Source organism: Oncorhynchus nerka, linkage group LG27, assembly GCF_034236695.1.
Source record: "Oncorhynchus nerka isolate Pitt River linkage group LG27, Oner_Uvic_2.0, whole genome shotgun sequence".
Classification (NCBI taxonomy): domain Eukaryota; kingdom Metazoa; phylum Chordata; class Actinopteri; order Salmoniformes; family Salmonidae; genus Oncorhynchus; species Oncorhynchus nerka.
The window spans coordinates 21,527,292-21,542,613 of record NC_088422.1 but is presented as its reverse complement, the minus strand read 5'-3'; the positions used below and the strand labels follow the sequence as shown (position 1 = coordinate 21,542,613).

General features: G+C 43.6%; 1 protein-coding gene across 1 annotated transcript in view; it reads right to left on the bottom strand.

The window, feature by feature from the left end:
* Positions 1 to 15,322, bottom strand: part of ntrk2a (neurotrophic tyrosine kinase, receptor, type 2a) — a 62,294-nt gene that overhangs the window by 14,509 nt on the left and 32,463 nt on the right. Inside the window, exons 13-16 of the mRNA XM_065011444.1 lie at positions 9,791 to 9,976; positions 5,861 to 5,991; positions 4,273 to 4,445; positions 1,885 to 2,125 (exon numbers count right to left, since the gene is read on the bottom strand). Of these exons, the coding sequence (XP_064867516.1) occupies positions 1,885 to 2,125; positions 4,273 to 4,445; positions 5,861 to 5,991; positions 9,791 to 9,976 (731 nt within the window). The remainder of the gene's footprint in view (positions 1 to 1,884; positions 2,126 to 4,272; positions 4,446 to 5,860; positions 5,992 to 9,790; positions 9,977 to 15,322) is intronic.

Sequence of the window (15,322 nt, the reverse complement as noted above, 5' to 3'; positions counted from 1 at the left end):
TCTCCAGCCGGGTCGAGGCAGATCCACTTCAGTATTCTTAGGGGCAACATGAGCGCCTATTAACAATATCATCTAGTAGGCTCTCGGCTTGCTAGGGCGTTGTGGATGGGGATAGAGGAAGGGCTTAAAATGCGAGCTATGGCTACGAGGACTGCGGGTTCAATCTGAGCTACAGCTCCGAGGATCGCGGGTTCCATCCCCGTCTAGGCACTCGTTTTTTCCCTTCCATTTGAACCCTATCCCAAACCTTAACCCTTACCTTAACCAGTCGGAATTAATGCCTAAACTTAACCGCCGAGTCTTGACAGAAATATGTTGAATATTGAAGTCAGACCATGAGATCTTATTGCTCTCAGAATTATTAATGAATATTTATAACTAACCCACTGCTTGTCTGTGCCAGAAAACCTCAAAGAAGAAGAAAACGAGGAATTGAATTTAGAGTTTAGAGGCCACGGTATCCATGGCAACCAGGCGGGTTTGAAAGAGAGCTTTTGGGATGCTTTAGACTGGCTGCATGGGAGGGGCTTCACTAGGAGACTACTCCTCCTCCTTGTTCCAGTAGACTGAACTGAATTGCCCTGTGTTTCTATGGAGATGGTAATTCTACTGGGAATTACTGTGTTTTTTATACCCAGGAGTGGGTGCAATGAAGCCCTGTCTGTCGGTCTGTAATTAAAGAGCATACAGGTTTGTGTATTCATGTGGATTAAAGAGAAATTATAAAAGAGGCTGCTCTTGGGTTGATGGGTGGGTGGGTTGGTTGGTTGGCTTCCGCAGCTGTCCATCAAAGCCCTGGGAGGGTGCAATGTGACATCGTGAATAGGGTACCATTTCAGATGCAGCCACTGTCAGGCATAATCTCTAGACAGGAAGCAACTTGGGCTGGTCTACCTTTTGATCCCTCCTATTACATCCTTGTTCATCATTCTTTCACCCAACTGTTGGGGGAAAGCAGCTTTCAGTCTCTTTCTCGGCATATCTCTATCATTGGCTCCTCTCTCTTTTCTCATGTCTTTCTCTCCACACTCAGTCCCTTCTCTCCACTCTGAAGCCCTCCTTCTCTTCTGTTTTCTCCCATACCCCTCCTCTTGCATCTTTATTTGTGTTGATTTATTTCACTTGCCCCAACCCTCCCCCTTATCTCGCTCTTGCTCTCTCTCTTTATTTGTAGTAGTGGAGCTGCATACTAATATAAGTTATTTAATTACTTTTTTCATAGGGACTGTCTGATATAACTTATGCTCTGTGCTGCCTTTGCCCGTTGCTACGGCGACTCCTCCAGTGGTTAACTTTACTGAGAGGGTGTGTATGAGTGTGGGTGTGTATATGGGGAGGTGGATAGCAGTTGTATGTTGTCACACACTAATAGTGAAATCAAAGAGAGGGGGAGGCAGGGAAGCAGGTGGAGAATGTGTGGAAGAGACCGGGTCTGTTACATCTATACACTGACATCTACTTACTGTATAAGGCCTCTGCAGTGTTTCTCCACCTCCCGTTCGGGACAGTCCATAAAGAATGTTGCCGCTGACCGACCAATCAATCAGTTAGTTAAATACTTGGTTGGTTAGTTAGCTGGTACCAATTCAATACTATTTGTTATTGAATCAGTTCTGAGACGGAGGCAGACTATATAGGCTGCTGGTCTGGTGGAACATAGAACGTTGAGAAACACTGCTCTATGCAGCTTTCATCTTCTAGATTTGATTTTTTAAAATGTATTTAACCATTATTTAACTAGGCAAGTCAGTTAAGAACAAATTGTTAAACATACCAGGCCCAGGGCCTACTGATTGATTCATGCCCATGCAGGGAGAGAGAGAGGCCCATGCAAAGGGAAGTAGTAGGGGGCCAAGAAAAAAAGAGGGCGACACATACACTTACCCTGTAGTAGTCCGTGCTGTACACATCTCGGGACATGCCGAAGTCACCGATCTTCACCAGCAGGTTCTCTCCCACCAGACAGTTACGTGTGGCCAGGTCTCGGTGGACAAAGTGCTGGGAGGCCAGGTAGACCATGCCTGCAGCAATCTGCTGGGCGATGTGCAGCATCTGGGACTGGGTCAAAACCACGGGCCTATTGGTCGGACCGTCACCCATCATCACGGAGTCGGGACCGTGAGCCCTACGGAATGAGAGGAATTCCATTGAAATTCCGAATCACAACCTGAAAGGTGATATTCATTTTCAACTTTATTTATAAATGTTTTACTTCTTGCGTTGGGAGTTTTAACTCACTTCCTGTAATGGCTTCATTGAAATAGATCATGACCAACATCAGTCAGTGGGGTGGGGGATTCCGACCCTTTTTGGGCGACCCGACCAAATTCACATAGAAATGTGAGTTACAGATCTGTCCTTCTCATTGAAAGCAGGTCTAAGAAGCGGTATATCTGTTCTATGTGTGTTATTTCTATGCTTCTCGTTCTTAAGTCTTGTACTTTAGGTTTGGTACACCAGCTTCAAACGAAATACCATATTTTTTTTTTTTACCAAAATATATTTCACAGCAGTTTAGATGGTACAATGATTCTCTACACTATAAACTGAAAAGAGACGAACTGTTAGAATTTTATCAACCAGGAAATGACGGTGCGATTTCTGCATAGTGCATCTTTAAACTCGCGGAAATGGAACGTAATTCTATTTTCTGCACTTACACGTATTCAGACCTTTAACTTAAGCATTAGAATAGTATGCTATTAACCCGCTATTCGTTGGGGTTGGAGATCAAAGAAATGAATCTGTGGTGGAGGTGTGTATACAGATACGCCGTATTCTGACTTTGACTTAATTCCCTCATAATTCCACCACCTTTATGCAAGAGGAAACCATGAATAAGGTCTAGTGAACCTCCCGGTTCCAAATGGAAAAAGCATCTACTTACTTTTTTTATGATATAAATTAAAGCATTCTCCATGCTCTGTAATTTATAAATTGATAAGAACTATTGATGAGAGCTAGGTAAATTAGTCATCCGTTTGGAGAAGAAGATTGAAGATACACATAGCAAATTGTTTTAGATTATTTTTCCTTATGATCCCAGAAGACGAATGTGAAACCAGTCATATGGAAGCAAACTGAAAATCATATCAACATGACATGTATTGCGGCCCATTTTCCACAGTTAAGTAGGGTATAAATAGCTGTACCGTTATTCAGAATGTGTATTGTATGCCCTCATAATCTGTGTGGATGAAATTTGGAGACCCAAGCTATAGACTTCTTTAGGGCCAAGCCTGCCAAGTTGATGTATGCAGTTTATAATGTTTTAATTATATGCCTGGGCTTTTCTCTGTTTTATTTGACCATTTGTATCATGTTAAATATTAGCCACTATCGGAGGCCACCATCAGTAATACCCACAAACATTTGTAATGGTCAATTTAGTTTCCTTTTGCATCATTCAATTAAGTTGACCTTTCTTTCCTCTGTCATGTCCATGTAGTTGTTCCTGAGGATTGCTAGCATTAGTGGATTCTATTAGGCTAACGTTGTGCAATCATTTGGGACATGTAGCCTATTTGAATCATTATGGAACTCAAACCACACCTAGCAGGTTAAACCTGGAGCCTGGTGCACGGTTCACGATGACTGAAACGTTGTCATACAGTTCCATGATTAGGGTAGATTTCTAGGACTATTGTTCAACACCTATTGTACACTTTTTTCTACCTTCAAATATTTCATGGATTCAACATGAATATGACAACCTTCAAGATGAATCAAGCCACTGTATTTTGGATTCATCAATATATATTGTGCATAAATACTTCAAAAGAAAATGTCATACATTCTTTCCTGTCCCCCAAATTTGCCTAAATAATCTACAAGATCAGAGTAATTTAAAATCTACCAGTTGGTGCTGAAATTGAGACGAGTATGCATATATTTAGATGGCTTTCTTTCATTGATCCCTGTATTCTGAACCAGTTCTCTTTATGTATTTTTGTGAGTCTGTCGATCAAATTCTAATTAAAGATACATCTTATTTAAAGGGATGCCTTAAGATAAATGTACTGAAAACCCTATTGAATTAAAACTCCAGGAGAAAATCTGTTGTCCAGCAAGTGGGAGGGTTTTCAGCAGTTGAATTAAATATATTCAGTGCGTGCAAGGGAACCAGACTTGCCTTACACACCTGCTTAAGGCAAGTCTGAATACCACCTACTGAGAAGTGTGTAGGAAAGGAGTGTGTAGGAAAGGAGTGTATAGAAAATTGTCTAAGTCTGAATCGGACCTTAATATGAACGTGCCCACAGAATGGTTTACCTGAGGAACTTGTTGAGGTCCCCGTGCTTCATATACTCAAAAACCATGATGAGGGGGTCGCTCTCCACACACACACCGTAGAACGTGACAATGTGCTGGTGCTGCAGGTTGGTCAGTAACTCGGCCTCCCGGTGGAAGTCTTTCCTTGCATTCTCACTAGCCTCTTTCAGGGTCTGAACACACAAACACACACAGGTTACTATCCAATTTTTACTCAAAATGTAGTTTGTTAGACACCGAATACATCATACTTAAACATTATGCACACTGTGCACGGAGACTACTTACTGGGAATATTCTGCCACAAGATGTTTTTGGCTCAAATCCACCAAGTACAGACATAAGTAGCTCTTAAAGTAAAAGTGAGTTATAGGAACTTAACCATAGCCCACAATTTTATCTTGTTGGTAATGACCAAGCAGAGATGTTGTATACTTCTGTATAGTAAGTCCAGTGTTATTTACAGAAGTAGTGTGGTTGGTTTTCGTGTTCTGATCTTTGCATTAGTGATCATAAATCATGAAATCTGTCATAGCGATTTAAGTGCAGAGGTGAGAGAGAGTGTTTCAGGAAATGTAATAGGAACAGGAGAGAGCTAAGGAAGCCAAAGGATGACCCTCTGTTCTGACCCCCAGCTAGAACGCTGAGATGGCAGAAAAAGAGATTCCTCCACCCCCATCTTCAACCAATTAGATTTCAGGAAACAGAACTCATCAATTTGATCAGAACAGAACTGGAAGTGGATGAGTTTCCTAAAAGCCTCAGAACTAACATGGTACCTTCTTTCTCTTAACAACCAAGACCCACGCCACTATGAGAACATTAAAGTGCTTAGACAAATTTTGAAGTTCATTCACAACTAGAAGATTGACCACTAAACATTGATTTGGCATTGTTACTTTCTCGCGGCTGGGTTGTCCAGAGGAGTAAAAGTGCCGAATTAGCTACAAAGATTTCAAGAAACTCACTCCTGAATGCGAGTTCCCTATGACGCTGTATGACTGCCGGGACGTTGGAGAATTAAATCGCCTGTGTGACTGCTAGTATCCTTGCATGACTGCCAACGCCTTAGCTAATGTCATTACTGCTCCGTATCGTGATCGATGACTCCCTTGTGAGTTTGACCATAAACATGGAAGCTTAGCCTATATGGCTGCATGCCTGTCCAATGTTTGCATGTAAAACCACTACCATTAGTGGATATGACTGTTAGACCGTAGAAGCGGCAACTCGGAAAGTGCAAAGTCACATCTATCACCTTCGATGGCAGGTTTGTAGTAGATACAGGACAAACTGCCCTGCCACTCAAGCCCCACTTCACACTTAGAATGCGGTGGGACACAGGAAGGAAAGACAGGAAGTCATGAGGGGGGGGGTTCTCTCCCATGCCATGTTTTTTCAATTAAAACTCTCCTATAAGATCTAATTTCACCACATACTTTGAATGCTGGAATTCTTGATGGAAGCAGGCCATTGGCCGATTTTCCTACAGGAGTATCTAAGGGGTAGGGTTTGGGGGTCCATTTGGAAATTGGCCAAACGATGTAGCCTACAGTGGGTTGTGATAGACTGGAAAGAGCAGCGTTACCTTGACGGCTACCAGGATCTTTTCGAGCTCAGGAGACAGGTTATAGCACTCAGCCAGGAAAACCTTCCCAAACGCCCCCTCTCCCAACTCCCTCTTCAGCACTATGTTGTGTCTCTTGATGTGCTGGACAACTGCAACACAAAGAGAACCTAGTTATTACATATATCAGTGTGACTTCTGAATATGAATGCTGTAATCAGTATATATCTGAGATGAGAAGAGATGATGATATATGGTTGGATTGGGGGACTGGGAGCTGTCATTGGTTGTACCGAATGCTCTATCTACTATTTTGTTGTCTTGATATTGATCGTGATGAGCTGTATTGTCTGATCACTGTTTTCAAAAGTAAAAGTTGCACAAATAGTTGTGCGTTGCATCTTTTTATTGTGATTATAGTAACATCATGTCAGCTTCGTCTCTCAGCATAATAGCTATCATGTGAGAATCGTCAGAAATAGATGTTTGAAAGTATTTGAAATTGCGATTTTTGACTGAACAAACGCTGAAATCTGGCTGGTGTTGATACAGTCGCGGGATTCTCCCAGAGCTGCACCCACTTAACTCTCTATAGCACAAGGACAGTGGAGAACACCAAAACATATTCATCAGCAGGTTACTGTCTTCAGAGAGAAACAGGACACAAAACGTCAAGATTTATTTCTAATCTGATTAAGAAATGCATTTGAAGGAAAGCTCACCACTCAGTCTATTGCATTGCGGAGGGCTAGACTTTGAAGCTGTATCGAGCTGCACTAACTTACTGAGAACCATAACCCAATATTAAAGAGATAGGTAGAGAGAGAGCGTAGGCCATTAGGCCAGAATGTACAGACTCAAGACCTGAGCACAGCTTTGTTTGTGTGTGTGCATGTGCCTGTGTGTGTGCGTGTGTACGGGTGTGCTTGTGTGTGTTAACCTGATGACATCACATCTGTCATAACCACAGCTCAGGGAATTATGTAAGTACCGACAATTCCCTAAACATCTACCCAAAAAAGCCACAACTCACTACCACTGCTTACTAACTCTCTTATTTATACACACATATTAATATCTATCATATAGCTCTGTTACTCAAACACGTTCTACTCACAACTCAACTATTTCCATCATTACAGTCATTCCAACCATACAACTCAACCATTCCTGCCAATTCATGTACAGTAAATGTACATTTCCACAACCAAACGCCACACATTTACTACACGTATCATTCTAAGTTCAAATCAAACTTTATTTGTCACGTGCCGAATACAATATGTGTAGACCTTACCGTGAAATGTTTACTTACAAGCCCTTAACCAACAGTGCAGTTCAAGAAGAGTTAAGAAAATATTTACCAAAATTGAATACATGTCAAGAAGAGACAAAACCACACCCCTTCCCCTGTCTATCATTCTCCTTAGAGTTTTTGCTGATTAGTTGTGGCTTTTCCAAAGCCTCACTTCGGGCTGGTGGTGTAGTGGTTGGCTTTAGACTTTAGTCACTGTTTTCTGATGTCATTGGTGAATGGGAGACATACCACAGGAGAAGAGTAAACAACTTGATAAAAAAAAAAAAATTTAAATCACAATTTCCAGTACAATGCTAATAAGCCTTCTGAACCCAGAGACCAGGATGGAGATTAAAATGGATTAAATAAATGTTTTCCTCAGAAGTCTACACACAATACCCCATTATGACAAATTGGAAACAGGTTTTTAGAAATGTTTGCAAATGTATAAAAAAAATTGTTTTAAATGAAATACCTTATTAACATAAGTATTCAGACCCTTTGCTATGAGCCACGAAATTAAGCTCAGGTGCATCCTGTTTCCATTGATCATCCTTGAGGTGTTTCTACAACTTAATTGGAGTCCACCTGTGGTGAATTCAATTGATTGGACATGATTTGGAAAGGCACATAACTGTCTATACAAGGTCCCACAGTTGACAGTGCATGTCACAGCAAAAACCAAGCCATGAGGTCGAAGGAAATGTCTGTAGAGCTCCGAGACAGGACTGTGTCGAGGCACAGATCTGGGGAAGGGTAGCAAAACATTTTTTCAGCATTGAAGGTCCCCAAGAACACAGTGGCCTCTATCATTCTTAAATGGAAGAGGTTTGGAACCACCAAAACTCTTCCCAGAGCTGGCCGCCCGGCCAAACTGAGAAATCGGGGGAGAAGGGCCTTGGTCAGGGAGGTGACCAAGAACCCAAAGGTCACTCTGACAGAGCTCTATAGTTCCTCTGTGAAGATGGGAGAACCTTCCAGAAGGACAACCATCTCTGCAGCACTCCACCAATCAGGTCTTTATGGTAGAGTGGCCAGACGGAAGCAACTCCTCAGTAAAAGGCACATGACAGCCCGCTTGGAGGACTCTCAGACCATAAGAAACAAGATTCTCTGGTCTGATGAAACCATGATCGAACTCTTTGGCCTGAATGCCAAGCGTCACATCTGGAGGAAACCTGGCACCATCCCTACGGTGAAGCTTGGTTGTGGCAGCATCATGCTGTGGGGATGTTTTTCAGTGGCAGGGACTGCGAGACTAGTTAGGTTCTAGGGAAAGATGAACGGTGCAAAGTACAAAGAGATCCTTGATGAAAACTTGCTCCAGAGTGTTCAGGACCTGACTGGGGTGAAGGTTCACCTTCCAACATGACAATGACTCTAAGCACACAGCCAAGACAACACAGGAGTGGCTTTGGGACAAGTCTCTGAATGTTCTTGAGTGGACCAGCCAGAGACTGGACTTGAACCCGATTGATCGAACACCTCTGGAGAGACCTGGAAATAGCTGTGCAGCAACACTCCCCATCCAACCTGACAGAGCTTGAGAGGATCTGCAGAGAAGAATGGGAGGAACTCTCCAAATACAGGTGTGCCAAGCTTGTAGTGTCATACCCAAGAAGACTCGAGTCTGTAATCGCTGCCAAAGGTGCTTCAATAAAGTACTGAGTAAAGGGTCTAAAACCCTATTTTTGCTTTGCCATGATGGGGTATTGTGTGTAGATTGATGAGGGGGAAAAAACGATTTAATCAATTTTAGAATAAGGCTGTAACAAAATGTAGAAAAAGTCAAGGGGTCTGAATACTTTCCGAATGCAGTGTGTGTGTGTGTGTGTGTGTGTGTGTACATCTCTTGTTCTTAATGAGTTTTGTCCACTCTAATGGAGTGCACAAATTAATGGAGGCTATTGATCTGTTTCTAAGATATTAGAGTCACACCCACTCTCCTGACATAATACCCTACCTACATTGTTTCTCTCTTTTTCATCAAACTGAATACGACATTTACACACACAGACACACACACAGCTGTACAGTAGTGACTGACATTTTATGTTTTTCTGAGGCTCATAAATCTCTTTTGGTGATTTGCTGAGGACACAAGTCAGACCACAGCTCTCTCAGCATTGGCCCAGACAGGTAAAGACAGCGGAGACACACACTGTGTATAACACAGACCTACACAGAGACACAGTCCTATTGTAGATGCCTCCGTACATCATCTGCTCAGGAACTTGTGTCCTCGTTAAGAAGCATGACCTCTAATTTGATGGATTAGATAGATCCAACTACACAGCTAACAAGTGTGATTGACACACACACACGGAACGCTGCCTGTCCCACTCAACACATTTTATCAGCAGCTCCAGTGCCATTTCCATAGCAGCGGAGAGAGTGTTGCTAAGGCAACCCACACATACGTACATTCTGGTGTGGGTTCTTAGATGGCGTCTATGTGTCGGTGCAACAGATTCATGGTGACGTCAGCACTCAGATCCTTTGAGATCTCCTAGTCTGCAGGCTATTCTTCTTTGCTACAGTCTAGTAGGCTATATCTTGTTACCCATTAAAAGGAACTGGTGTTAAAGAAAGCCATTTGTATGTGTGTCTTGTGAGTGTATACACGCGTGTGTAAGCCATGGTCTTGTACTCACAGGTGTCTGATTTGAGCATGCTGTTGCTGCGGAAGTACTGAGGGTTCTCGATAACGGGGATCTTGGTCATGCCGATGATGACTGCGTCTAGGCCCATCTCAGAGGAGGACGGAGTGTTACTGCCATTGGACACGTGGTGGAGAGGAGAAGCCGAGTCGTCATCATTACTGATCACTGATGACGCACCTGAGAGAGAGGGGAGAGCAGGGAGAGAGGAGAGAGCAGGGAGAGAGGAGAGAGCGTGAGGAGAGAGCAGGGAGAGAGCAGGGAGAGAGGAGAGAGCGAGAGCAGGGAGAGAGGAGAGAGCGAGAGGAGAGAGAGAGCAGGGAGAGAGGAGAGAGCGAGAGGAGAGAGAGGAGAATGGAATTAGAAGGAAGAGGAAGAGAGAAAAAAAAGAAATGAGAACAGAAGAGATGAGAACGGAATAGAAGAGAAGAGATGAGAATGGAATAGAAGAGATGAGAACAGATGAGAAGGGGAGAACAGAAGAGGAGAGGAGAGGAGAGAAGATGAGAAGAGGAGAGATGAGAACAAAAGAGGAGAGATGAGAACAGAAGAGAAGGGAAAAATAAATAAGAATCGAAGAGAATGGGAGAAGAGATGAGAACAGAATGGGAGAAGAGATGAGAACAGAAGAGAAATGGGAAAGAGATGAGAACAGAAGAGAAGAGATGAGGAGGGGACAAGAGATGAGAACAGAAGAGAAGAGATAAGATAAGAGGAGATGAGCAGAAGAGAAGGGCAGAAGTGGTGTTTGAGGAAAATTAAAGTGGAAGAATGAAATTTTTAAAAATGGAAGAGGAGGCATGTTTTTGTTTTTACAAAAAGTATGAGGCTCAATTCCATACCAATCACCACATCCTTCCTTGTTCATGAGTTTCTGAGATATGAGGTATCACCGATCACATTATCATCATGATATTATTAACCTCCCTAACCTATAAGACACTATATCCGTCCGTAGATGTGCATGTCAAAACCCATATCCAAAGTATGTAATATGGGTATAACTGCATTTTATATGCAATGTTACCACAAGTAATACTCAAATATTGTTAAATACAGTATGTTTGAGTACATTTTTGTTCATGTCAAGGATTGCCTCTTTCTCATCTGTCCCACGAACAGAAATGTGGCCTTTAAACTGGTGGAAGATAGGAAACAAACTCTCCAAAATGCCATTCAATTGTCTCCCCTCAGGGCTAATGAATGTACAATAGTAGTTTAGGTCATGATGAGAAAGAATGTGTTGATACAGTACTTTGTGAATACGGAGAGAATGACGTATCATTTATCTGTGGACCAAATTTTGTTTCTTCTCTGGTTTACAGTTCTATCCCAAAATAAACTACTCATATTTTATTCTCATACACACAGTCTCAATCTCTAAACACACACACCACAGTGTTGTTTTGGAGCAGTAGAGGAATAGCAGTGGTGCATTCCTAAGCAGGAGGAGGCAACGGAACAGGGCAGAGAAACAAAGAGGGATTGTCTCAGTAGGCTTATAAGATTGTGTGTGTGCGTGCGTGCGTATGTGACAGTGTGGGTGGATGCTGCCATTTATGCACACTGATCACCAGATTGTGGTGAAACATGAATAATGGGGTCAAAGCACATCTGCCCAAACTAGCTCCCATGACCTCTACTCTCTGTGACCTCCAGCATTGTGTTGAAAGGAAGCAACACAATCCCTGACAAATGACTGCAAGACAAATGAAAAGTATTGTTGTAACCCTTACAAGGCTAGTTAAAATCTCCCCCAAGAGGGTTAACCTTAGTGGAGCAATGGTTGGCAGGTTAACGATTGGAATAATTACCTAGTGGTATGATTGACCTTATTTCTTGTTGTCTAGGGCCTGGAGTGTTTTCCTCACCAGGAAAACCTCTATGGGGGTTCTTGTTCATGACAAATGGTGAGGCTTGCCTCCTGGCGGTTTGATAATCCATCTAAACTTTACAATCTCAAGACATCGGACCTCTTTTCGTCCAGTCCTGCTCTGCTTTCCTCTGTGGTGGCTACCGTCCGTGGAGTTTCAAGCGGTGCACTGACGGTAGAGCTTTACAGGGGAGCTCTTTGATTCTCCACCGATAATGTGTTGAGTGGTTTCACCACAAACAAGCTTCTCTCTCCCCCGTGGGTGCTCAAATTATGTGCCACCATTACGCCTCCTCCTCCTCCTCTGGAAGAACCATTACGCAGCCGCATTGTACAGTAGTGGCGTCACTGCAATGCATTGTGGATACCAGAGAGGCATCCATCTTGCATCTGACTGGAGACATATGTATGGATTTTCTCTAACTGAGAGCAGTGACCCTGCACGAATGGCTGGTGTAATCAGGTTGACCCGCAGTGTAGACAGCCTGGTAGACAACAGACAGTTAGGTGATGTACTGTATATGACTTATGACTTGTATATGATTTATTTCACACACACCACATCCTAAGCAGGTTATTGCTGTAAGTGTGTGTGTCGGGGGGACTCATCATTAGTGGTGAGGTCTAGGGCCAGATCGTTATAAACCCTATTTAGCCTGTAGGAGGGAAGGGGAGGGGTGGGGGGCACGAACAGGTCGGTGGGCCACGGGGTCATAAGTGGGGTCAGGTCCTGACCTAACACACTTTAACAGACAGAGCTGCTCTAATGCAGGGGTGGGCTGGGGGGCGGAGACTCTGTTACTATATTGATCTCCTCTGGCTCGCTAAGCGCTCCTCCTTAAGACAGACTGACTGACGGACGGACGGACATGGGATTAGAGGGCTGCTGGGGTTATGGACATATGGAGTGTATTAAACGGCTTAAAAGGACATCGTGCCTGTCAGTGTCATTAAAACGAGGTGATGATCTCTTAAAACACGGTGAGGAAATCAAATAAGATTTTATTTGCCACATGTGCCAAATACAAGGGGTGTAGACTTGACCGTGAAACGCTTGCTTACGAGCCCTTCCCAACGAAAAATTATTTACACAATAGAGGAATAAAATGCAAGAATGGAGCTATATACAGGAAGTAGCAGTACCAGATCACTGTGCAGGGAACTATATACAGGGAGTAGCAGTACCAGATCACTGTGCAGGGAGCTATATACAGGGAGTAGCAGTACCAGATCACTGTGCAGGGAGCTATATACAGGGAGTAGCACTACCAGATCACTGTGCAGGGAGCTATATACAGGGAGTAGCAGTACCAGATCACTGTGCAGGGAACTATATACAGGGAGTAGCAGTAACAGATCACTGTGCAGGGAGCTATATACAGGGAGTAGCAGTACCAGATCACTGTGCAGGGAACTATATACAGGGAGTAGCACTACCAGATCACTGTGCAGGGAGCTATATACAGGGAGTAGCAGTACCAGATCACTGTGCAGGGAGCTATATACAGGGAGTAGCACTACCAGATCACTGTGCAGGGAGCTATATACAGGGAATAGCAGTACCAGATCACTGTGCAGGGAGCTATATACAGGGAGTAGCACTACCAGATCACTGTGCAGGGAGCTATATACAGGGAGTAGCACTACCAGATCACTGTGCAGGGAGCTATATACAGGGAGTAGCAGTACCAGATCACTGTTCAGGGAGAGTAGCAGTACCAGATCACTGTGCAGGGAGCTAAAAACAGGGAGTAGCACTACCAGATCACTGTGCAGGGAGCTATATACAGGGAGTAGCACTACCAGATCACTGTGCAGGGAGCTATATACAGGGAATAGCACTACCAGATCACTGTGCAGGGAGCTATATACAGGGAGTAGCACTACCAGATCACTGTGCAGGGAGCTATATACAGGGAGTAGCACTACCAGATCACTGTGCAGGGAGCTACAGTGGGGAGAACAAGTATTTGATACACTGCCGATTTTGCAGATTTTCCCACTTACAAAGCATGTAGAGGTCTGTAATTTTTATCATAGGTACACTTCAACTGTGAGAGACGGAATCTAAAACAAAAATCCAGAAGATCACATTGATAATTTTTAAGTAATTAATTTGCATTTTATTGCATGACATAAGTATTTGATCACCTACCAACCAGTAAGAATTCCGGCACTCACATACCTGTTAGTTTTTCTTTAAGAAGCCCTCCTGTTCTCCACTCATTACCTGTATTAACTGCACCTGTTTGAACTCGTTTCCTGTATAAAATACACCTGTCCACACACTCAATCAAACAGACTCCAACCTCTCCACAATGGCCAAGACCAGAGAGCTGTGTAAGGACATCAGGGATAAAATTGTAGACCTGCACAAGGCTGGGATGGGCTACAGGACAATAGGCAAGCAGCTTGGTGAGAAGGCAACATCTGTTGGCGCAATTATTAAAAAATGGAAGAAGTTCAAGATGACGGTCAATCACCTTCGGTCTGGGACTCCATGCAAGATCTCACCTCGTGGGGCATCAATGATCATGAGGAAGGTGAGGGATCAGCCCAGAACTACATGGCAGGAGCTGGTCAATGACCTGAAGAGAGCTGGGACCACAGTCTCAAAGAAAATCATTAGTAACACACTACGCCGTCATGGATTAAAATCCTGCAGCGCACGCAAGGTCCCCCTGCTCAAGCCAGCGCATGTCCAGGCCCGTCTGAAGTTTGCCGATGACAATCTGGATGATCCAGAGGAGGAATGGGAGGACGTCATGTGGTCTGATGAGACACAAATAGAGCTTTTTGGTCTGAACTCCACTCGCCGTGTTTGGAGGAAGAAGAAGGATGAGTACAACCCCAAGAACACCATCCCAACCGTGAAGCATGGAGGTGGAAACATCATTTTTTGGGGATGCTTTTCTGCAAAGGGGACAGGATGACTGCACCGTATTGAGGGGAGGATGGATGGGGCCATGTATCGCGAGATCTTGGCCAACAACCTCCTTCCCTCAGTAAGAGCATTGAAGATCGGTCGTGGCTGGGTCTTCCAGCATGACAACGACCCGAAACACACAGCTAGGACAACTAAGGAGTGGCTCCATAAGAAGCATCTCAAGGTCCTGGAGTGGCCTAGCCAGTCTCCAGACCTGAACCCAATAGAAAATCTTTGGAGGGAGCTGAAAGTCCGTATTGCCCAGCTACAGTCCCGAAACCTGAAGGATCTGGAGAAGGTCTGTATGGAGGAGTGGGCCAAAATCCCTGCTACAGTGTGTGCAAACCTGGTCAAGAACTACAAGAAACGTATGATCTCTGTAATTGCAAACAAAGGTTTCTGTACCAAATATTAAGTTCTGCTTTTCTGATGTATCAAATAGTTATGTCATGCAATAAAATGCAAATTAATTACTTAAAAATCATACAATGTGAGAGATTCCGTCTCTCACAGTTGAAGTGTACCTATGATAAAAAATTACAGACCTCTACATGCTTTGTAAGTAGGAAAACCTGCAAAATCAGCAGTGTATCAAATAGTTGTTCTCCCCACTGTATATACAGGGAGTAGCACTACCAGATCACTGTGCAGGGAGCTAGGGTGTACCAGTACCAGATCACTGTGCAGGGGTATGAGGTATTTGAGATAGATATGTTCACGAAGGCAG